This window comes from Podarcis gaigeae (assembly GCF_964106915.1).
Source record: "Podarcis gaigeae genome assembly, chromosome: 2".
Lineage (NCBI taxonomy): Eukaryota > Metazoa > Chordata > Lepidosauria > Squamata > Lacertidae > Podarcis > Podarcis gaigeae.
Genome location: NC_139679.1, coordinates 102,807,025 through 102,832,817, shown reverse-complemented (window position 1 = coordinate 102,832,817; position 25,793 = coordinate 102,807,025). Strand labels below are relative to the sequence as shown.

At 41.8% G+C, this 25,793-nt stretch overlaps 1 protein-coding gene across 14 annotated transcripts in view; it reads right to left on the bottom strand.

The window, feature by feature from the left end:
• CADPS (calcium dependent secretion activator) overlaps positions 1-25,793 on the bottom strand; it is a 347,764-nt gene that overhangs the window by 140,160 nt on the left and 181,811 nt on the right. For all 14 annotated transcript variants that reach the window (XM_083723209.1, XM_083723203.1, XM_083723210.1 and 11 more), the window contains exons 10-12: positions 20,001-20,109; positions 18,751-18,963; positions 2,404-2,540 (exon numbers count right to left, since the gene is read on the bottom strand). In XM_083723209.1, coding sequence (XP_083579335.1) covers positions 2,404-2,540; positions 18,751-18,963; positions 20,001-20,109 — 459 coding nt within the window. The remainder of the gene's footprint in view (positions 1-2,403; positions 2,541-18,750; positions 18,964-20,000; positions 20,110-25,793) is intronic.

The following is a 25,793-nucleotide window of genomic DNA, read 5'->3' as shown; positions in this document are numbered from 1 at the left end:
TCATTTTAGGAGCCAGCAAAGGGGAATACACTTGTCTCTAGCAGCAAACTCTCTCTCTCTCTCTCTCTCTCTCTCTCTCTCTCTCTCTTTCTCTCTCTCTTTTTAGGATCCATTCTATTCTCTTGGTTGGTATCTGTTTTTTTATATTGGTAATATGGGGCCTCATGGTGACTGCATAATAATAACGTACAGTGGGGCAGTGAGAGTGGGCAAGATAGAGATAGGTTGCTACGCTTACTTTTTGTTTGCTGTTAAGTAGAATTGTAGCCTCAATATACCAGCAAAACCACCAGTGCCAAGTTCAAAACAAAGGTTTTGATTTAAAACAACAACAACACAGAAAATAAATTCAAGTAAGCAATGCCCACCCACTTTAAACATTGTTCACAGAGCCAAACAGCTATTTAGAATAATGGAACTGTAGTCAGAAAGAAGCAAAGGCCTTCGCTGAGATTTGATAAATAAGATGTTCATCTGGTCACTCATGGTGAGTAGACATCACCTTGAGGTGATCAATGAAGAAAACGTTTTAAAGACAGCTGTTTCTTTCCTTATTGGCCACTGATGTACAGTAGTTCATTAATGTAGGTTTGTGCAGACAACTTTACTTTACTAGCAACCTTTGTGGACAGAGCTGCAAGTCTGCCTTTATGTTCCTCCCAAGCCTGAGGACAGCTCTGTTCATTCCCCACCCTTCACCTGTCCAATGCAGACCTAAGCATACCATAATCATGGCCAGATAATCATGTGCACAGCACAAGAATGTTTGCAGAACATATCATGCAGCAATGAAAGGTGAAAACAAATTCAGTCTGATCTGGAGGGAAAACCTTTCATGACTCCAATAGGGTAATCATTCAGGCCCCCATTATGAGAAAAAAACATCCAAACCAATGCAAATTTTATTGAACTGTTATTCCAAATCTCCCAGGATCCTATAATAATGTATTTATTTCTTATACCTTGCACATCTTACTGGAAAAACAGCAGCAACACAACAGACCATACGACAGAAGGTTGTATATTTATCTCTTTGACATCTGACAGGAGGGTGTTCCATAGGGCAGGCGCCACTACTGAGAAGGCCCTCTGTCTGGTTCCCTGTAACCTTACTTCTTGCAGTGAGGGAACCACCAGAAGGCCCTCGGTGCTGCATCTCAATGTCTGGGCTTAATGATGCAAGCAGAGATGCTCCTTCAGGTATACAGGGCCAAAGGTTTTTAACTACTATGTAGGGTTTTAACTACTATGCCTAGTAGTTGAAACAACAGACTAGCAGGTAAGTCTAGTCACAATTTGAATTTCTCAGCAGAGGAAAGCTATGTTGGAGGATTTAAATGGTTTCAAGACATAGCTACATAGTGTGGGTCCAAGGCTGCAAATAACTTTTATAAATTATGTTCAGTACAATCAAGGAGGTGTGCCAGAACCGTAATCCTGCCGTCATAGGAACAAGCGAACGATAATATATACTGTGAAAGTATATGCATTCCACACAAAAAAAGTGTAATGTTCTGAAAGTGTCTGACCTGACACAAAAGTCAAGTAAAAGCTAAAGTCCCAACTGCAGGATCAAACACAGCTTTGGGTGTAGTCACATTCAATAAATAGCAATGTACATTAAAAATTATACAGGAATTTAACACACGTTAGTGATTGCCAAATTTATTTCCTGGTTCAATTCCACCGACTTTGGGATGCGGGTGGCACTGTGGGTTAAACCACAGAGCCTAGGACTTGCCGATCAGAAGGTCGGCGGTTTGAATCCCCGCGACAGGGTGAGCTCCCGTTGCTCGGTCCCTGCTTCTGCCAACCTAGCAGTTCGAAAGTACGTCAATGTGCAAGTAGATAAATAGGTACCGCTCCGGCGGGAAGGTAAACAGTGTTACCGTGCGCTGCTCTGGTTCACCAGAAGCGGCTTAGTCATGCTGGCCACATGACCCGGAAGCTGTACGCCGGCTCCCTCAGCCAATAAAGCAAGATGAGTGCTGCAACCCCAGAGTCGGTCACGACTGGACCTAATGGTCAGGGGTCCCTTTACCTTTTAGTGATGGCCAAATTTATTTCCTAGTTCAATTCCACTGACTTTGCTGGTTAGGATATGACGTGAAACAATGATGGATACTGAAGTATGAGTGTCAGTTCTGTTTCTTGTTTCTTAGTATTTACATGTCAATATTTTATTAAAAAGGAAACATGAAACCCTGTGCTGTGCAGAATGGCTAGCAAAGACAGTAGGTTTAACAGAGGTTGTTTTCGAAACATAAGACGTTTGGGGGCCAGTTTCGGACCTGGAGTAAGCAGGCACGGCTTCCACTAATTGCAGTGGCACGGCACACACTTCCCCCAAATCAGACTTTGGTGCCCAGTATTGATATTATATAGACCAAAGAATATACTTGCCAGACAAGAATAGGAATCATTAAGTCTGTGGTCCAAAGTGAGGCGCTGAAGCATCTCAAAGAGTGCAGCGTGGTCAAAGTTACAGGGATTGGAAGAGATAAATTCATCCATGCCATGCTTTTGAGCTCTATCTGCATCTGTTTATTTATACATATAGAGAAAGAAACAATTTAGAGAAACGTTGCATTGCATAAGATGCATCAAATGCTATTAAATGAAGCACGAGAACTACTTCGCTCCCTAGCGTTCGGCTGAATTCCAGGCTCACAAGCCTCTATCAAATAGTCTTCAGCTTCCATTGTCAACTTGCAACACTTATTTATTGCCTTGAGGCCAAAGGTACTAGAATCAGCATCTACCCCACTTGAGCACATTTCTTCTGTACTTAACAAGAGAACTTTTCCCTCATGAAAGCAAACAAACCTCCAAAAGAACTCATCCCAAAAAGCAAACTAGAAGGACGGTAACAAACAGCCAGTTCCTATTTATGTATTTCTAAATCATTGTAATAGATTCTGCCATTCTAAGGAAATGTGGTTCATTATGTTTTATTAATTTGGCTAAGCATAAGCCCTTTTAGACTTTTTGGGACTAAAATCTTATCCATCATGGTTTGTTTGTTTTTTTACTCAACCTGCAGACATAAACATAGGGGTGTGGGTTTTTTGCTATTTATTTTTTTTACAGCAGATTTAAAATCTTTTCTGGAAGTAACAACATAAAAGATGCTCCTTTAAACATCATAGACAAGTTAAGTGGAGGTGCAATTTCTATTTCATTGACAGAGCAGTCTGATTATTATTTTTTGGACCCTATTAAAAATTGATTCAGATAATTACTGTGCAATCCTATATACATTTCAACCCAGAAGTATGTTTTACAGATTTTAGTGGGATTAACCGTCAGGTAAGTGCACAGAGGATTGCAACCTAAGCATTGTATCGGGGTTCAACTTCTGTTCTACTTTGTGGGGGACAGGAGAAATGCAAGATGCTGCCCTAGCCTAATAATAATAATAATAATAATAATAATAATAATAATTTTTTATTTGTACCCTGCCCTCCCCGGCCATAGCCGGGCTCAGAGCAGCTAACATCATGTAAATAATACATGTTTAACTCGGATAAAATACCCACTTTGTTCGTTTCATTTTAAGCTGATGTCTTTTGGTAGAAGTTTACAGAGACTACACCTATTATTCACATTAATTAATTAATTAATTCATTAAAATCATACCTAGATAGCAGGAAGTATTTTGTAGACAGGAGCATGTCTACAAAAAACACTGTTTCCAGTCCTAACACAGATGTGTTTTGTTCAGGAGCAACAGAATTAAAATAACCCCTTTCCCTTAAATTCTTTTTCTCCATTGACTCAGTTTTCTGCTAAGTGAGGCCTTGCACAAATCCTCAACAAATAAAGCAGGAAATCGGGATTTAAATCCCCACCTTGTTTACAGCTTCCTACTAAGGTCTTAAGAGAATTAGCAAAGCTGAAGGGCACAATAGCACACTTAAAATGAAGACTTAGAGTTTCTCTGGGATGATTCTCACTTCAAAAGCACAACAAGATGTTTCTTTTTTCTTTTTAAAGACCTGTGTTTCAAAAACAGCGAGTGGAGCTGTGCTTATATAGAAACAAAGGAGATTTCTGCGAAAGGTTTCTGAAGTGGGGAGCACTGCACAAATTGCTTTGAGAACGCCCGGCTCCTATTTTAAGGAATTAGTGCAGCCTTTTTTAATAAAAAGAAAATAAGAGAAGGGAGGGGACGAACCTTTTATAGTATATTATCTACATAGAAGATTTTGGTTTTCTAAAAGGCTACACAAGCAAACTATAAAACCTGCAGCGTCTCCATTAACTGCAACGAGGTGTTAGTTCAGCAAATAATGTATGTGTTTCTTTGATTCTGTACGTTGAACTAAAAATGGCAGCCTAACCTTTCCCTGTACATGCTGACTTGGAATAAAGCCTCACTGAATTTTGAGGGGCTTAACTGCAAGCCACTGAAAGGATAGGATACGTTATTCCAGAGTATGGTTTTATGTTTTTTGTTCAGTATGAACCTATTTTATTCAATAACTGGTTGATCTTCTAATTTATCTTTTATCAAATTAATTTCTAGCTGCACGTCTACAGGGCAGCATTAAATATAGTTTTATCTGGTTGGCTGATACCACACGATTAGCCCTGTATGTTTCTCAGTTCAGTGGCAAGGAATGTGTGAATTAAGTCAAACAACTTGGCTGCAAGCCATAGTGCCGGCTCTACCATTAGACAGAGTAAGGCAGCTGCAGGCTACAGCAGAGAATGTCATCCCATCATCAATACTGATGATTGTGCATTGTTAAGTTACAATGGACTAGGCTGTAAGTTTACTTTCCCTTCAGGCTTAAGACCTTCAGCCAAGTCCAGTGTAACCTTGGGTTTCAAGCTGCAGCACACTATGAGCAACCAATCAGATGCTGTCTATCTCTTTTGACAGACGATGCCCATCCCCTCTGGGCCAAGATCAATTTGATGAATACAACTACACCAGCAAAAGGCTTCCCCACCCCTGCCATTTTCAAGTTTTACAGCAGCCAGAATAATAAACACATAATAAATCAAAAGCTTCACAGTTTTAACAGGCTGGATGAAGCTTTTTAAAATTATTTTAAATAGTCAAGGCTGTAGTGTTCAAATTTCCCCGAGTAGACTGCAAGCTGACAAATTGGCTGGAGGCCTTCATTTGCCAGTTCTGCTCAGATATTTCATGACTTTTCCAATTACGAGCCATGGTGCCTTGTCAATCCCGATGCTTTAATAAGTGAGCCAGAGTAAACTGGCTACGAGTTGAAAGCGCCCCTCATCCTCTAAGCGGGTAGAATTCTGACCTCACAGGAATCCAGTGTCATGCTCAGCCTCTTTTAATAGTTATTAAAAATTAAATGAACTAACCTACATGATTTTTTTTAATTTAAAAAAAAACCAGAAGCTTACATTCGAGTCTTTATCACTAGACATGGCCTGATATGATGGTTTGGCTCTGAGTATAGGTGGGAAACATCTTTATTTCTCTCTCTCTCTCTCTCTCTCTTTGCAGTAGAAACTGGTCTTCAGAATGCATGTCATGCACATGGGTGCTTTTGCAAAGATAAAGAATTGCACCTGTGCATGGCTGTGTCTGCCAGTGACGTCCCCTGCATCCTACCTGGTAACACCAGGAATAAGAATCAGCTGGGACAAAGTTCATTGCTGAGTCATCACTGACCCAGGTTCCTGTAAGAACAGCAGATAGGCTGCAGGCAACCAGACTGACATCCAGCTTTTCAGAGTAGGAATCTGTCTGCCTGCCTCCACCATTTCCCTGCTTCCCTGAGCTTCCTACTAGGTGTCTTGGTCTTGCTTTTGTGCCCTGAAATGGTAGCATCCTGTCCTATATTGCCTCGACTCTAGACCTGACTCAATTTGGGCCAGGATTGTTGTCCGTGGTCTTTTGTAGTAGACAAACTAGGGAGCATGTGGCAAAACTGTTTCTGCAATGCACTGCATCAGCCTGTAGCTGGGAAGAACAGGATGACTGACGGCTGCCCCATATTTAAAAATGACTCCCTGTACATTGAAAACTTCTCATTTTCCCAGACACCATCATTTTTCTGCTTAAGTAGGAGTGCTCTTCCCTCCATGCTGCCCCCACCTTCAGTACTGAGCAATGCATTCCCCCAATGCATTTCTCTAGCCAGGTGCTATTGGCCTAAACCAGACCTGCTTCTATCATGCTCACTGTCCTGCCCTTCCCACCAGCTTGGCTGCATAATGTCGAATCCTGGAATCACTTCCCAGAAGCTTACTGCTCATGCTCCTTTCACCCCAGGGCAGTGGTGTCCTTCCAACATGTGTTGGAGCCATTCTATGTGGATATCTAGCCTGATGTGATGATTACCATGAGGTGACAATTTCACGATGGGATGGGGTTAACAGTTCTGAGAATATGGCCTGTGTACACTGCATGGGGTAATGGTGGTATGGAATTTATTAGAGGTTTAACAACTTGCCAAGCAATCTTCTACCTAGCTCCCAAGCTTTAGGAGCCTCTGTATCAAGCTCCCACACTAACGTGTGAACATAGCCCTCATTATGCTGGTGGCTGGGTTAGGCTCATGTGGAGGTGAAGTTAGGGGAACCAATGCCTCCACATGGGGGCTGCACACAACCGCTGATCATGGAAACCACGTTTTTCAGCTGCTGCGATCATGCACATCCCAGCAGCTATGTACATACAGCATCCATGCAGAGGTTATTGTTCCCACAGAGGCAGGGGCGGAAGAAGGGGATGTGTGGTGGGGGCGGTCCGCCACGGGTGTCGCCACTGAGGGGGGTGACAAAATGCCGGGCGGCACTCACCGCAGGGCCTGCAGCGCACCCAAGCCACACGTCTTTCCTGGGAGAGACGCGGTGGCTTATGTGCGCAGGCTCCGCACTGCCCCAAACGTTCTGCCCACCGCCTCCCCCTCAGCTGTAAGGCAGACTGAGTGAGGAGGCAAGCAGGAGGCCTTGCAGAGCGTCCTGCCCTGGCTGACCCCGCCCTGTGGGTGGCTGGCCCCGCCCCTGGGCGCAGGGCGTGTGCACCGCCCCAGGCTCCCGATTGGCTTGCACTTCTGTGTAAAGTTAGTCATGTGAAGTCAGTTCTGTGAAAGCCACTGCTGTGAAAAGAGCTGCTGATGAAGTTTGCTGTCATGATGCAAAGCCAGAATGAGCAAGAGCTACATAGGGGTGGGTGTACTGAGCTCCTTTGCAGCCACTTCATCCCTCTCTTTGTGTGAGCAACCAGACGAGCACTTAAACATAGCCTTCTGTTAGGTGCAAACCTAAGCATGCCTTCATATTCTGGCCTGTCGGGAGGCCAACGGCCATAGTTTCTGGGTATGCATATGAAGGGGAGCTATGGTTAAGACCTGTGGCCTGGCTTGTTCAGCTACTCCTGTGAAGGGGAGGTGCAAAGCAGTTGCAAAGTTCTCTGCGTGGGTTCCTCAGACAGAATACAATCCAAATCCAGATACTGAAATGGACGATGGCATAGGCCTTACAGAGTAATTTGAATTTATACGTTCAAATAGTGTCCACTGATCATTAGCTACAGGTTAAGACTGAAGAACGGAAGATGTTCAAAATTGCCCTCTTAGATCTGGATACTTAAAAATAAAACATGGCTCAAGTTAGAGATGGGTTTGGAAAGCGATTATGCTGCAGATTAGGCACCCAGACACAACTTTAAATGTTATGCTTTCTAATTGCATTGTAGCTCTTTGGAATACCTAGAATCTATGTTGGAGGATAAAATATTAATTAACATCCTACGTTGGCAATGCTGTTTTTTCCCCTTCATCAAAATGATAAAATAAATGCACCAGCAAGCTGTTTTAGGGTTTTTGATTGGCTTCCATTTTTAGCAAGTGTTGATTTGGCTGGGGCAGAAATATAGACTTGCACTAAAACATTTCTCTTTCTAGGAAAAGCAAAGCATGATATCTAAACCTACTGTCCTTTGTTACCTTCCCTCCTGCTCGACTTTAAATTACATATGGGTCTAATGGTTTCAATGCAATCCCTGCCAGCTATATTGAAATATAAATATTCTTTACAGTTTGAAAAAAGATTTTAACCAATTATCAGGATTAGGTGGGTTTTATGCCATTCCTTGAATATTACAGATGGTTGTTAGAGATCTTAAATGAATCACTGGTTAGCAATAAACTATTTTGGTTGTTCTAAAACCCTGATCTTCTTGTCAACAACAGCAATGACAATGTAAACTTCCACAGCAATGTACTTTTGGAAGTCTTTATGTTAAAGGATTTGGCACATTTAGGATTCTTCGCTCATGGGAGGCGAAGGCCATGTTAATGGATTCCCCCTTCCCTGAGAAACTGCTCTGCTGAGTTGGGGGACTCTTCGGAAAAGTGTGGTAGGGAGGGTGTAGGGCAGGCATGGCCAAACTTTGCCCTCCAGATGTTTTGGGACTACAATTCCCATCATCCCTGACCACTGGTCCTGTTAGCTAGGGATGATGGGAGTTGTAGTCCCAAACCTTCTGGAGGGCCATGTTTGGCCATACCCGATGTAGGGGGAGATGGACTTGCCAAGAATTGCCTCTCCCCCTTCTTGCCAACAAGAGCCTGTGTGCTGCATCTTGACCCTTTCCATTTGCAGAAAGAATCCAATGCATTCAACACGGTGCTGAAAGCCAAGGAAATGTTTTGTTTTGGGGAGGGTGGGGAGATTCCGTAACAGGGATTTGGTACCACCAACAATACTAAATTATTTGCAAGTTTGGGATGGAAGCCTTTCATAATAGAATGCTTCTCTGGAGATGTTTCTTTCTTCTCCCACCACCATTAAAATGTATTTTTTTTTGGGGGGGAGAAGATATTGTTTGTGAATCAGTGGGGGCCTCTCAGCTGCTCCCTTCCTGCTGCAGCCTTGCTGTGCCCCTTAAAAAGTTGCGCCATTGGACAAGGGACCATGTGGACTGGCTTTCTGTTATAGACATATGGGGCTGCTGTTGAAAGGGAAAGCTCTCCTTCAGATCAGCACGCAATCTCTACGGTAGAGAAGATTCCAGGTTCTATTTATAGCATTGACAGGTAAGACTAGGAAAGACCCCTGCCAGATACTCGGAAAAGGACCTGCAAATCAGTGTTGACAGTGCTAAGGTACATGGAACAGTGGTCTGACTTGGTTTAAGGTATGTTCCTATACAAGCACGGCAATTTGCGGGTTAAATCAGCAGACGTTGTGAACCTCTACTGTCATTAATAAAGCCATGTTGCCATCAGGAAAATACAGCTTTGAAAAATACTGCCTTTCCCCCTCCTGGTGCTAGAAGGTTGGCTGTAGAAAGGCCACTTTGGGTGTGGAATCTTCTGACCAAATTAGACAGAAGCGTCAAGCATCTTTCTCTTTCTCTTTATTTTTCTTCTTGTTGCTACATCAAAACTTTAGACACATTCTGATGGAGCCTTACAAATGGGTGCAAAACTCCATGAATGATTCCTGTTATAAAAGGCTGCAGCGCATTCATTCGTTTGCAAGGATCTGAAAACCTGTTTTGTTTATTTCGCAGGAAATAAGTAGCTTTGTTTTAGCTCAAAAAGCCAAATGAGCATCTGAGTACATTTTTATTTTAGAACAGATTTGTTTATTTAAATATATATATGCGCAACCACCAGCAACTGCTGAATTGTAAATTAAAAGGTGACTTTGTATTTTATTCATCTGGAAAATGTGTGCTTGTCATATCTGCTTGACGTTACAAGAATGAAGTTATGGTTTGGACAGTAACAAACAATGACACTAGTCAACCTCATCAGTAGACATGAAATAAAGGAATGACAATGATTGATGGCAGCTATTCATTTACAGATATTTCTAGAAGATTCTTTATTGGCATAGTCAGGCAAGCATACATTCTCTCTCTCTCTCTCTCTCTCTCTCTCTCTCTCTCTCTCTCTCCCCCCCCCCCCAATTCTTAACTCTTCTTTAGCTCTGCACAACAGTGGATAAGAGGGCAAAAGGGACTTCAGGCAACTCCCAGCCTCTTGCACACACAGGCAACTGAATGCTTTGAAGAACTACTATGCTCCTTCATAGTCTCATAGGTCTACGCTGAATGGATGCACAGAAAGTAACTACTTAGTAACAAAACACTGCCGTAAAGTGTCTAAAGAGAACAAGCACACTTCAGAATTGAGAGAGAGAGAGAGGGGGGGGGGGGGGACAGGCAGAGAAAGAGAGAAAACCCTGAGCAGCATATAATTCGGTTCTAAAGACTGCCTCACTGCTAATCTTGGCATTTGGCGTACCAAATCTAATTACACGAGGTTGCTATTTCCCTTGCTGTTTTAGGGTGTGCCATAAATTTGCCCCTGGTTTGAAGCCAACGTGATTGTTCTTATAGGACTTCTCACTTGAGTAAAGTTTCATACAATACTGATCCCTTCTTTGGCATTATTTCAGTTGCTTTAAAAACAAAACAAAACAAAACTGACCATGCTTTATAGTGTTTGACTCCCTATGGCATAAACAAGCATATTCCTTTAAATTTGTTTCAATGGTTTCTCTCCAGTAATGCATTTGACTGTAAATCACTAAATTATGTTATTGCAATAAGAAAAGTGTTTAATAGGTAATGTTTTAGTGGTACTCTGAATAAACTAAGTGGTCCATTCAATAAACAGATTTCCGAAAACAAAGGAGCGTGCCAGTCACTGCATTTTGAATTGTTTTGAATGGAGTAATTAGAGGGGATTTTTTTTTTTTTGGCATTGCATTGCTGTTAAAAGGTCCAGACAGTGATTTACAGTATATCTGAAGTTCATGCAAAAAAAAAATGTGGAAACTGAATTTGTATTATAATACTGCATTCCTGTAATGTAGCATCTGCAAGTTGACAATACAAGAAAACATAAGCAGTGTTCTCATGAGAGATAAGTAGAGACTAAAGCAACTAAAAGCACACACATTGCTGAAAATAAAACAACTAAGAGGATAGCAATGCATTCTAATGCAAGATACATACTGTCAGACCAGAATTCATTCAGTCTTTCTTTTTTTTAAAGAAGCAAAATCCAGATTTTCTACCCCCAACTCTGTTCTATAGCAAATCTGATCCTCTTTAGATCTCCCCCACCAACTTAGAAAGAACTAAAAAGAAAAATAAAAGAAAAATTGAGTAAAAGAATTTAAATAAAAGAAAAGAAAAGAATTTGCTAGAAGTGGTGAAGAAATTCTGCCTGGTATCCAGGGTATGCTTATGGAAAAAAAGAAAGAAAAGGGGGGAAAGGAGTATTGCCTCATGGACAGCAACCCAACTGCTCCATTTCATTATTGCATTCAGAATACTCCAGGTACATATTTGCCAGCTCTCGTGACCAGTAAAAGCTCCAATTCTCTCTTAAGTAAAGGTGCACTCACCATTTGTATGAGGAACAGCTTTTTGAACATAAATAAAAAAATTAGTACAGCATATTGTTTAAAAGTTAACATGGAGGGGAAGGGGACTTGTTTTTATTAGGACTGATTCAGCTTGTCTTTTTTTTTTTTTTTTTAAAAAAAAACCAGGATTAGGGGAAAGGAAACAAAAAGATGATTTAGCAGCTAAAGATCCCTTACATTTCCTTTCTTTTAAAAAGACTGTTGTTTTGCTAAAGCAGAGTTATATATGAGATCGCATGCCAAAACATTCATTTTAATGGATTTATTTTTAATTTTTAATTTTTAGTGGCGGTGGTGGAAGAGGGGGAAAGGTGAGGATGGGATAAAGGAAGAAACCCTGTCGCTTCTAAGCTATTCTCTCTCTCTCTTATGTGGTTATACATATGGATATGTTGGAAAACGAAAAAGCAAAAGGTTACCAAAATGATCACCACATAAGACACACATTTTTGGTTTCTAGACCACTGGAAACTGCTACTCAATAAGCAGTCATACTTGCGCCCGCAGGGAACTATTATTGCTCTTGTTAATTCCCCACCACTTTAACATAAAGCACCTTCCCTCATAAGGCTCACTGCCCTACCTTTCTATTCTTGGAAGTGTCCAGGGTTAACACCATTCTGCTGGTGAACTACACCAAGCTAATCATTGGAACGGGGGAAAACAAAACAAAAAAGAACGGTAGGTTGGCAAAGTGCAGAATGATCTGTTGTCAGGCATCAAAGCAGTCAAAACTAGATGTCAGTTCCATGAAACAAAAGAAAGGTAATAGTTACAGTCTCATTGTGATGTGAATTCATATTTACAACCTTGGGATGAAGAAGAAGAAAAATAAAAAGGAAAAGAAAATGTCAATGGTTGGCTTTTACTAAGAGGATCAGTTGATGCCAATATGAAAGCCAGGGAGAGAAGGCAATTATGCAAACACCACATGCATCCTAATTTCAGTATGGAAAACTTACATTTCAAACCTAAATTCAGGAAAATAATATGGAAAATTTATACTACAAAATCTAAACATGAGAAAGATTTAAGAGGAGGGGTGGGGTGGGGAAGCACATTGCATATGTCAGATAATCGACTCTTGATTATCTGATCTGTGCTAGCTACAGGGAAGCACTTACCCTTAAGTCCAGCTAGAAGTTAGCAGGGTAAGAAGGAACAAACCAGAATAACATAAAGGCTAGCAACAAGGCTCAGGAAAGCAGACAGGAGTTCTAACCTAGCAGCTAGAGTACTTGGGTTCAAGCAAAGAATGAAACAAAAAAATAATAAGAAGAGTAATAAGAAAATCAAAGACAAATAAAGAAACTTTAAAACAACACGAATATACAACAACACTTAACAGCTGTTTTTTTTTTAAATGAAGCTCAAAAACCTAGCCATATAAATATATATACAAAATATATAAAGGGTGAAACAAAGGATCACACGAATTCTCAAAAAGAACAGCCAAATCTTTTGCACGTGATGTGACCAACATCGTAAAATAGAACAGATACCACAAATCAAACAAAACGAAAGAACGGAAAGGAAAAGAAAAGCACAGGTGATATGTGAAACAAGTACTGAACAATCTTTCATGTTTAAAAGAAGGTTTAAAAATGAAAGTGTGTGTGTCTGTGTGTGCATTTTGGCTAGCGTGCCAGTAATAAAACAGAACAGATAAAAATTGATATCCCCAGACAAGTGGCCGTTTCATGAAACTTTATATATTGCCAAAGGGTGTTGTGCATCATTTTAGGAGTAATGAACAAAGGCTTTGGGTAGATTTTTGTTTTCCTTTTACTGAAAGCATATATAGCATGAACCTTCTAGCTTACTAACACTGAAATCCTATGCATGCTTTCCTGGGAGAAAGCTCCAATGAACACAGTGGTTCTTACTTCCGAATAAACATGCATAGGATTAAAGTGCTGGTTTTTATTGATTTATTGGTAGAAACAAAAAGCAATAACAAAAGTACCAGTCTCTCACAAAAAAATGGGATTGTTGGACTTTATAAAACTGATGAATAGCAGGATCTATTGTTTTCTGCATTTAAAATGCCCGCAAAAATACACTCCACTTTTAAATTTTATATACTTAAATAAAAGCTATCTGTTTCATTCAAAGTTGAAAGCCAGCTATCATACGGGAAGTCGAGCGTTGCATAAAGTTTACATTTGCTAAGACAAATTAGGTGGGAACCAAATGAATTCAGTATTATTCCCAAGTTTCCCAACTGTAAAATGTGTCGTTCTCGAGTTTCTGTTTTACAGACAGCTTCATCGTAAGAACGGAGTGTTGTTGTTTTTTCCTGGTCAGTAACACAATGCAGCTCTGCCATCTTTAGGCAATTTATGTCATCTATGAAAACATTAGCAAAAATTTTACACTAATGAAAAGTGCCTCTAATGTGTACTTTCTTTCATGCCTTTCATGTAGCCAAGAACTATATGCTACTGTGAACAAGGAAAAGTAAACAAAAAGGATATGCAAGCTAAATGCACAAGAATAAAAGCGTTTCTCTCACAATAGTACTTACCTTTCTGTGGTTGAAGAAAAATAGAGAAATGAAACCCTTTAAAATGCAATACTTGATTTACATGGGAACTGAACGATTTGTTCTGTTTTCCGTGTGTGATACCTGGCAGTCATCATCATGTGTGCATAAAAAGGACTCACTTCTGATGCTTACATCTCTACCTGCGTATATTTTTTATTGCCCATTGATGCATTTTAACAAGGAGCTTGGTGTTCTGATGCAAGAAAAAAAAGTGATGCAAATATGCAGGCATTAATAAAGCATGACCTTTCACAGCCTGAGCTCACTGGTGTTTTGGTGAGCATGGCGGGGGGGGGGGGGGAGCAGCTGCGATGCATGGGTTCGGGCTAAAGGCCTGTGCACATATTATGCATTTGCAAGATGCACTCGCCCCAATATTTTTGTTTACTTCATCCCCTCCCTTGATTTATGTAAACCACTTAGAGGTCTTTGTCAATTAAGTGGTAGATAAACCCAAGGGTAACTTTGTTTCAGCTCAGGACTGTATGAACATGGTGATTTATTATTATTATTTACGAGATTATGGATTACCTTTAGCAACCTCTAGTGGTAGTTTTTCAGCGATCTGGAGCTACCTATAGCCGTACATCTTACCTACCAGTCATTTTCTCTCGACCAGGACTTAAAAGGTCTGCAGTTTTCTACCCTCATAATACTCTGCTGTGGTTGTCTTTGTTGGCATATGTGTATATTTCAATCACTTTGTGAAGAAACAGAATTATCAGAAGAAATAGGAATGCCTTCAGCCACTGCATCCGTTTGCTAAGATGGAGCATTTGATGTTTTCTTTAGGGATAGGTTTCTGGAAAGGAAACTCATTTCGGTTGCCCTATTAGCTACTCCAGCAGAGGAGAAATGCAGGGAAAAGCCAATTCTACTTCCACGTTTTTTCCAGATTTTAAAGCACATTTAGCACACACAGCTTCCCCTGTGAAATCCTGAGTACTATAGTTTATCCCTCACAGAGCTACAGTTCACAGCACCCTCAATAAACTGCAGTTCTCAGGATTCTACAGGGGAAGCTGTGTACTTTAAATGTATGATGTGGATGCGAAACAAAGCCTGCAAATGAAAGGGAATGTCTCCAGGGAAGAGATATTCCACAAAGGAGCACATGATTGCTCTTATCAGCTGGTCAGTTTTATAAACAGCTATGCTAGGAATAGAGGGACACGGGTAGCGCTGTGGGTTAAACCGCAGAGCCTAGGACTTGCCGATCAGAACGTCGGCGGTTCGAATCCCCACGACGGGGTGAGCTCCCATTGCTCGGTCCCAGATCCTGCCAACCTAGCAATTCGAAAGCATGTCAAAGTGCAAGTAGATAAATAGGTACCGCTCTGGCGGGAAGGTAAACGCCGTTTCCGTGCGCTGCTCTGGTTCGCCAGAAGTGGCTTAGTCCTGCTGGCCACATGACCCGGAAGCTGTACGCAGGCTCCCTCGGCCAATAAAGCGAGATGAGCGCCGCAACCCCAGAGTCGGGCACAACTGGACCTAATGGTCAAGGGTCCCTTTACCTTTTTATGCTAGGAATATAACTCTGGCAGAATCTGGGTATCCAGATCACTAGATCTTTTAATATAAGGAGCTCAGCCGTTAAGCCACTAAGAGGAACGCATAATGTGTGCACAAGCGCCCTGACATGTTCTGTCTTTTCCTCTCTCTCTCTCTTTGCCTCAAAGTCTTGCTCAACATGGTGTTAGATATACAAGGCTGAAGGAGGGGGATGGACCGGGGAAGGGGTCACATTCTGCGATATGCTTGGCCCATCCCAAAGCAGGCGAGCAATCTGGGGCAGCCGTAGCTAAGTCTGGAATTTCCATTGTCTCATTTTGAATGTGGTACGTTCTCAGATGAGGAGCACCGCAGGATTATGAGGAGTCCAAAAGAGGAGAGGGGGACCATTTAGAAATCATTATGGAGGCTCCCGGCGCTGATCAGGGAGATCCCATGGGCTTGAGATTTGTATGTCCCACACTTCTTGACTTCGCCAGCTAGGGATTGTGGGGAATGGAGACCATTCTTTAAGAACTGAAGAGCGAAAAAGGAAATTCAGAATCCTGAAAGGTGCCAAGTAGGTAAAGACAGAGCACACGGAATGCTTGGAATGGGAACAACACAGCTTTGGGGAAGAGTATTAGATTATAATAAGTATTCTTATGACTCACTCTTGGATTAGCCAGCCATTCACAGAGCTAGGAAAGGCCATCAGACTGCTCTGTGGGGTCCTTGTGCAAGCAATTCAGAAAAGTATGCTGTTTACTTACCTGACCTGCGTCACAAACGTGTAATGTCAGTAGAATCATGAAAACGGGCTGTCCTAATGTGTGCAGTGTGTGTGTGTGTGTGCACATACACCTAAAGGTGATGGGAGCGAGGATGCACATGCCATTATAAGGCCCAATGCTGTAGCATTTCAATCCACCAATCAGTCAAACTGCCACTTAAGTCAATGAAAGTTTTCCTTTTGTAATGGGCAACAGAAGGGAAACCATGAAAGGAACAACCTTCAACTGGTCTGCATCATGCCATGTTTTCATTCGTACTGAAATGAAAACCAAGCTTTTGCTGGGCAATAATAAAGTCAGAGTAAGAGTCCAAGCTATGCAAGCATGTGATAAAACGATATCGGCATATCTAAATAGTTCTCAAAACTTTAAAAACCCTCACAGATATACTCTGCAGGGGGAAAAGGAACTAAAACATAGAATCATAGAATCATAGAGTTGGAAGAGACTACAAGGGCCATCGAGTCCAACCCCCTGCCAAGCAGGAAATGATCAGCAGCGAGGTGTTTGTATGTAAAGGCAAGCGCTTTTGATGTATTTCAAATTTACCAGAGCCTTCAACACATGAGAGGGCAAGAAAGGCTGATGTACAAACCCATGCTGACTTGGCAGAATCTTTGATTTTGGGCTGCTTAGAAACTTTTGATTTTCAGGAGTCTTAGTGAGAAGGCTGAAGAGTGTATCAGCTCACCATGGGTTTACTGTTCACGCAATTGGTTGATTCCACCATGTGGAAGTGACCACAACCCTCTGGAAATGTTATAATTAAGTTGTGGAGAATGGGAGAATCATGAACTCCACCTCCTTGGCATACCATACATTTGCGAAGGAGGTTAGGCGCACAATAGGCCCCAATCCACATAGACACAAATGACTCAATCTGTACATTGTTGTACAGATCTGTTTTATTGTTGTTAGCTGCCCTGAGCCTGGCTTCGGCTGGGGAGGGCGGGATATAAATAAAATTTATTATTATTATTATTATTATTATTATTATTATTATTATTATTATTATTACTACATTGCAATGTACGGATTATACAGGTTCTACCCTATGCCCATCTATTTATTTAAGTCCCTATGCAGGCAGTATAATCTACACATGGTGTAATTATGATCCTTCTTCCACATGTTGATTGCAATAGCTGCATAGGGCTCACGTGAGTAAGCTCCCCAAACCAACTTTTTAAGCTGAAAGTGGTCAACGTCCTACACCAAAGATTGTGCTTGAAATTAATTTAGCTTCTTCTCCATGGGACAACTTAACAATCTTAGCAGCACAATTAGTACCATTATGCTAAACCTCTTCCCAAAATCATGTCTCTGAGCTAGTTAAAAGTGTTACTTGATTTTAAATTCTCCCTTCTTTTGTGTTTCTGTTTGACGCTCTGGGTTTCTTTGAGAGGAAGGGTGGATACATAATTAACAATATAAATAAATAAATATCTCTCAAATTTCATGATTAAGTTGGCAATCTTATACACACTTACCTGGAAACAAACCCCATTTAATCCAATGGGTCGTATTTCTGAGTAGACACGCATAAGATTGCACTGCTAATGAATCCGCTAATGAATCCGTTTCTTTTAAAAGGTGACATTTGTGAATGGAAATAAGTTACGTGCTTGTGGAGTTTAAAACTCTTAAAACAAACAGTTGAAAAACAGTAAGTTGATTATTACAATGAAAAATTTGCAATCTAGTGGCTGAAAACCACGAGTGCACCACAGATTTATTTGGTCTTGGGTTAAGAGGTTCTTGTTTCCTGTAACTAACAAATACAATCCTGTCTCTCTGTGCAGTTTGCTAGCCTGGGTTCCTGGTTGTTTAAATTTGGATAACATATAAAGCAAAAAAAATGTGCTTGTGATCTACAGCTGATTTAGAGGATACAGAAGGTGTTAGGGGACATTTACATCTGCTTTTTCTAAAACGACACCGGCAGAAGACAGCCTATGCTGTCCTATATCAAAACACCAATCTTGATGGCTGATTCCTGGCACTGTATCAACCTGGTAGCCTCCATATGTTTTTGGACCACAGCTCTCATCATTCCTGATCATTGATCATGCTGCCTGGGTCCGATGGAAGCTGTAGTCCAAGCATCTAGATGGTACCAAGCTGAGGAAGGCTGGCATAAACAGCTGGTTTTGTTATGGGACGGAATATGGCTGTCCTTATGGTTTGTCCCATAAAAAATGGAAAGCACAGAGAAGAACTGAAAATTATGGGTGGATGTTTATGCAATTGTTGTAAGGAACAAGTGTGGAATACCCTATAGAGACATCTTCTGAGAACCTTTCCATCAAGTATTGCATTTTAGACTTTACTCTGGATGTTTCCCAATAGGATTCTTTTCTCAGTCCACTGCACACAGCATCCAGAACCCTCAGATGTGAAGATAAACCAATGAAAAATGTATTTTGAAAAAGTTGGAGCCCGCCCCTGCTCCCCCATTCATGAACAAGCAACCTTTTGAGCACCCCCCCCCCACTTCTTCTCTCTCTCTTTGCTTTAATTAGAGCTTGTTCTACTTACAAAATTGAGAGATTGGGGCGTCTAGCTGGGGCACGTTTCCTCCTTTAGCGTTAAGCTTTTGAACTTGAGTGGGGGGCACAGGCTTGTGGGACTGGCCAGTGGCTCGGTACATGGCTTGGACCCACAGGATCCGGTCCTGCTCATCGTCGCTTGCAAAAATCACCGTGTCGCCTTCTTTCACCGCATTAAAAAATGCTCTGCCGCCCTCCAAACCTGAAAGAAGACCAGAAACCAGCAATTAGAATGGCAGCAATTGGAGATGTGATTTGGGATTCAGTGGCTGGGATCCTAAATGCAAGGTTTGCCCAATGAGGCTTTCTCCCTTCCTGCTCGTAGTCTCCCATGCCTCCAGGAAAGCTGCTCCTGAAGGCCAGGAGATTCTCCAGAAGGAAATGTGATGTGGTGCAGCAAGCTGCAAGATACAGGGGGAATCTGAAGCCCCTGCTTTGTATGAGCGTTCAGGCAAAAGACTTTTAGCGTCCAATCCAGCAAGCAGAAGGGGGCAAACAACTAGGGTCAAATGAAACTTAGGAATGTAGGAAGTGGACTTATTCCAAGTCCGACCTTTGGACTATCTAGCTCCATAGTGTTTGCATTGGCTGGAAGCACCCCTTCAGGGTTTCAGACAGGGGTCTCTCTCAGCCCTACAAATAAATGGACACACATAATGTACAACCAACCCTTGGAAAGTGACATGTGATGTTATTTCTGCTCTTGACACTTAAGAAGTTGCAGTCTCCAGGCAAGTCTTTAAACAGGCATGTACTCAACCTCCTTGAAGAGCAACAAGTTACTGCAAAGCCCTTCCTCATACTTTCCTCCCTAGTGTTAACAGACGGGCCCATCAGCCCTAATCTATGGCATTGGCTACCAAGACTTCTGCCCCTGCAGCCACCCTTCCATCATAATCAAATATCCCATAATCAAAGACTTCGGAGAGATGTGGAAGAAAACCTTGCCTCACACACACGAATCAATCAGTTGCCCGTGAGTACGATTTGGGGATCATATAATTATGGATGCAGAGACTTAGAGCAGTTTTTAATGACAAGCAAGTGTAATCTATAGGATTTTCTCACATCATGTGGGATCAGAGGGCACCAGTTTAAGTACCCCTTTCATAGCTTGCAACAACAAACAGAAAACAAGCAGCTTGCAGAAATAAATGGAAGAAATCCTGATTAGGCCCATAACTGTTCAGCAAACAAACGGGCAACCAGATAATAAAGAGCACCAGTCGACTTATCTACCTGGCTGTGGGTCTGTGTAGTCCACCGTGTATCCATCAAGCTGCAACAGCTCTTGAGGCTCAGCTTTTTTCTCTCGGTAACTGCACATAGCAAATGTATATTGGCTAACCTGCAGAAAAATCAGAACACTTAAATAGCACCCGGTGATGACGGTTGAATTCTTCGAAGTGGCAGCATCTGCAAATATTTAGGCAGCCATTTAAATATCTATCTATCATCTATCTATCTATCATCTATCTATCAATCATCTATCATCTATCTATCTATCTATCATCTATCATCTATCTATCTATCATCTATCTATCTATCATCATCTATCTATCTATCTATCATCATCTATCATCTATCATCTATCATCTATCATCTATCATCTATCATCTATCATCTATATCTGTATCTCTATCCATCTCTATCTATCTATATCTATCTCAGTTGAAACCCTAGTATATGAAACCTCTCCCCAGTTATAATTTGGGATCATTACCACCAGTCTTGAAGTGCACAGGTTTCTACTTAGTGGAAGAGAGAATGTTGGGATACTACATTCATTTTCCTAGGGGCACATAGTAAGACCTTGGCCTTCCAATAATCAAATATATGCCATGGCGTGCCCAGGAATGTCGGCAGAGCCTGCGGCTGTCTCCTGCCCAGCAGCCTAAGGAAAAGCTTGAGGAGCTTGCTTCAGGCAAAACAATGCCAGTCTAAAAAACCCATGGCTTATTTGATCAAGTACAGCATTGGGTCCAATCCCTACTTCCTTCTTCTTCTTGGCATGCCGTAATGGTAAACCTAATTTTCCTGTTACAAGAGAACTGGGAAACCATAGTTTACATAACACTTACAAACCAAGAACATTACATCTGCACTGGGCCCTTGGCTGTTCACTTGCAGATGAATAACCTGTGCCTTTAGGAAACCAGAGGTAACCTCCTCTACACAGGCACTAGATATGGACTGCAGATCTCTACTCCCAGTCCCTGAGCAGTTCAGAATCCATGAACAAGCACAGAATAGGTTTTAATTATCCCTAGGAGGAGATTAGCTCTGTGCTGATAAGTCTCAGATTTATCAGTTGATGGGCAAACACTCTATAGCCCTTGCCTAACTAACTTCATTGAGTCGTTTCATCGTGTTTTTAATATTCTCTTGGGAGCTGCCCAGAGTGGCTGTGGAAACCCAGCCAGGTGGGCGGGGTATTATTATTATTATTATTATTATTATTATTATTATTATTATTATTATCTCCATGGGGCACCCAGGGCAAGAGACCTCCAGGTAGAACCTGTTGAGGGTAGCAGTAATAAGGAGTCAAATGGCAAATGAATAAATAAATTGTTCTGACTACGTCCAAAACGATCCTTTAACATTCCTTAAAAACGAGTTCACAGTGGGCTTTTCACTCCCTGAATTGATCCCAGGGCTTTTGTTGTTTTTATTTTTTTGAAGCTATTGTCCAAAAGGCGGAATCTACATGCTTTGAAACCGCTTATCATTCATCTGGAGAGCGCCAGAGTGACACACTGTCAGAAACAATGTGCACTAAATTGCTGGTTGCCAGTCATATTAAAGCAATATGAAAACCCCACAGATATGTACAGTTGTTGTCGTCGGTCCTGCAAATGGCAGCTCTCAGTCCTCTGATTTACCATCTATCTGCGTGACATGACACATTCAATGTCAAGTTCTTGACGGCACTCTTCTTGCTGGCTGCAGGGGGCTCTGGCATCGCCTTGAGGTGCCCATCAGGCTGCATCAAGAGCCAGCTTGTACTTAACATTTGAAAAATCAGGATCGTCTAGGAGAAGGCAGTTAGAAAGCAAAGGATTCTCCTCAGCTCTAGGCTAGGAACTTACAGGGAAATTTACTGTCAAATGATTTCAAAATGACTTTGTTAAGGTTGTGTCACATTCTGGATTCCTGACGCAATTATATTGGTTTGGACATTTCCTTGACCTCCGAAGGAAACTTTGACTCCGACAATTCTTTAAAACTCTTGTATCAATGCATTGTGCTTGTCATTTTGGAAGAACTGGGGGGTGGGGTTGGAAGAAATCCCCCCCCCTCACTCGCTGGATGTCAGAGTGTTTGCTGGCCATCGCAGAAAAGCTACAAGACTTTCTTCCAAACTGCACCGTACTATTAGCAAGAATGTATATAACAAGATGTATATCCACACACACACACACACACAGACACACACACACACACACACACACACACACACACACACACACCTTGCTAGGATATACAATAAGATGTGATTTATTAAAAACAGAAGATTTTTCAAACAAGCTAAGATAATTTAGTGCCATGCTGCCCTCTTCTGGTCTCAAATAATCATTAATCGTGTGCTTATAACTGCCACCACCTCACTCTCAAATCTGTTGCTAGCTTCTCTTGCTACTTTCTCCACACTCTGATTATCCATACTTTAAAAACCCACAAGATATTGTTGTGGTTCCAAAAACCCACACGAGGAAAGGAAGCCAATTTTCAAGGTGTTACTGTGAAGGATTTATCACCAGTCACAACCCATCTGGGTATCTCTAGTCATTCCTTGAATCACCCAGGCCTTCACAGGGCTGGGTTTCTTTTGTTGTTGCCTCCTGCATTAGTGTTTGCCTGTTGCAAGGCTTTAAAGATGTGTTCCCAAATGGTTAGCATCTACAGGGGCGTGTGTGAATGAAACCTGCCCACTCAAACCATGCAGTGCTACCATGGTCTAATTCTGACGCCCGTGGGTGCAACTGCACTCTTAAGGCCTTCCCTTGGTACTTGCAAAACCTCTGAGGTGTGTCACCAATTGTCCCCATCCCTTTGTCATGAGGTGGTGTGGGGGGTTAGCTACTCCTGCCCTGGAAAGGTACATAGCACATATAACAGCAGTCCTGAAAGACCTACATTGGCTCCGACTACATTTCCGAGCACAATTTAAAGTGTTGGTGCTGACATTTAAAGCCCTAAACGGCCTCAGCCCAGTATACCTGAAGGAGCGTCTCCACCCCCCATCGTTCAGCCCACTATCTCCTGAAGGAGCGTCTCCACCCCCCATTGGTCTGCCTGGACACTGAGGTCCAGCACAAAGGGCCTTCTAGTGGTCTCCTCCCTGCGAGAAGTGAGGTTACAGGGAACCAGGCAGAGGGCCTTCTTGGTGGTGGCGCCCGCTCTGTTAAATGCCCTCCCATCAGGTGTCAAGGAAATAAACAACTATCTGACTTTTAGAAGACACCTGAAGGCAACCCTGTTTAGGGAAGTTTTTAATGTTTGCTGTTTTAATGCTTTTAATATTCTGTTGGGATCCGTCCAGAGTGTATGTATGTATGTATGTATGTATGTATGTATGCCCTTATAAATAAATATTACGCTGAAGGAGAAAGTTGGAAGAGCAATGTTCTTTTCCACTTCCTGTTTCACCTCTACGAGCTTTTCAAGGCTCAGATCAGCACCTGAGCAGATGAACAGCAAGCATGGCAAATGAGAAATATTTCTAACTAATCAAAAAGCTGCTTCCCTTTTGTGTTGCTTCTTGGAACACTTACTGCATTGTTACCAAGCACAGAGAATAGAATGAGAGAGAAGGTGTGTGCGGACTTGCACATGGGTGAGATTCAATAAAATGGACCCTCCTAAGTTTCCTTCATGGGTTCCATCCCTTCAACTCACCATCAGATCACAGCACATCTCTCTCTGTTGACTGAACTATTTTTAAAAAAAAGTATCTTGCAAACCACCCTGAGATCTTTTGATGAAGAAGGGCAGTATGTATATAAATCCAGTGCTTTTTTCCTGGGGGGACGCAGGGTACGCATATCCCTAAACATTTTGTGAATCTAAGTTTGGCCTCATTGAAGGGCAGTATTTCAATATGAGTAGGAAAATGAGACTACCCCTAAACATTTTTTATAGAAAAAAAGCACTGTATAAATCTTAGCAACAACAACAACACTCTTGCTCACGTGTCTGTGAGACAGAAAGAGAAGTCATTGTCCCTAGATATGCAGCATGTTGCTGCCACCTCCTGGACACTCCATGACAAATGATGACAATGTTCAGTCTCCAGCTTCCAGTTGCTCAATCAAAATAATCAGATCTGAATTACTCCATGAGTGTGAAATGAGGGATGCCAGCAGATATTACATGTCCGTGGGAGACTAGTTCCTTTGTCAACCAGAATTAACATCTCATCAGGGTTTTTCTTTCTGCAATGGTTTTCTCTAAAAGTATATATTTTGTAATTCTGCAAATGTGTTCTTAATTTGTCATCTATTTTGATGTGTATGATTCCTTTTTTGCAATGCCAGTAAACACTGGGTACCTGATTCATGATTTTCTAGCATATGTAACTGAGCCTGAACAACCCCAGTTCAGTATCTAGAGAGATAAGCTTATTTGCCTTTTGCCATAAAAACAATAGTGTGGTACCTTAAAGACAAACACATTTATTATAGCATAACCTTTCCTCAATTAATCAGCTGAAAAATGGAATTTAGAAGGAAAATTCCAGTATAAAACTGCTGAATTACAACTAACAAGAAGTTTAATTTCATTCATTTGAGTCCGAACAGAATTGATTTGCTGTCCTGTCCCACCACAGGTGTTAGTATCTTTTTATTCAACAGGATTTGAAACCTCAAAAAGGTTATCCCCAGCTACAAAAGTCACTGGGCTTATTTTCATCTCTGATTTACATTTCAGCTCTGATTTACTTGTCACAGGCTCTACTTCTAATTATTTATTGATAAGATTAATTCTAAACTGACAACTCATTCAAAAAATATCGTGGGAGTGTACAATGAAAATGCTTTTTCACTGAACTCCAAGTTCTACAAGCCCCTTGTTTAAGCAGAGGCTGGATGGCCATCTGTCAAGTATGAGCTAGTGAGATTCTTGCACTGCAGGAGCTTGGACGAGATGACCATTGGGGTCCATTCTGCTAAATGCAAATTACATGATGCAGTGGACTCTAGCCCATGAAATCACGTGCCGTAATAAATGTGATTTTGTTTAAGGTTCCATAAGCCCTATTCAGGTGTTTGGTGCATGTACATTAGCCTCACACCTTGCATGAGCAGATCCCAATCCTAGATGACGATGTGCACACCAGCAACACCTTTGGCTGACACAACAGCACCAGTCTGAAGGCAGTCTATGCAAGCACAGATATATGTGTGTCAGGCTCTATCTACAGGGAGAAGCCCCCTGGTTCCCCCTACTGTGAAGGGAGTCTTTCATGCTGATCACACATTGGGGAGAGTGTCGTTGTGGCATGCACTTTGTCATTGAGGGGCTGGGACTAGTCAGCACATTCTCAACAGCACCTTCACATGATCTTATGGAGCAGTGCAATAGCGGCAGGTGGAGGCCATGTTCTTGTGTTGCTAGGTGGCAGTGATGAGGGGAGGAATTCACTGTAGCACTCAGTTAAAGTTAGCGTACTTAAAAACAGAAAGCGTAATGCTGGCGGTCAACAAAAGAGCTTTAAAGACTGTTTCAAGGCAAATCTTAAAAAAATGTAGTATAAACACCAACAATTGGTAAACACTGGCCTGCGAGTGCTCCAATTGGAGAACAGCCTTTACCAAAGGCCTCATGGGCTGTGAAGACACTCAAACGCAGGACACAAGGGAGAAACGTGCTAGGAGGAAGGCACGCTTGGCAAATCCACACCGTGATCAACTCCCACCCGGAAACCAATGTCCCCACTGTGGAAGGACGTGTGGATCCAGAATTGGCCTCCACAGTCACTTACGGACTGATTGTTAAAACCGTGTTTATGGAAGACAATCTTACTCG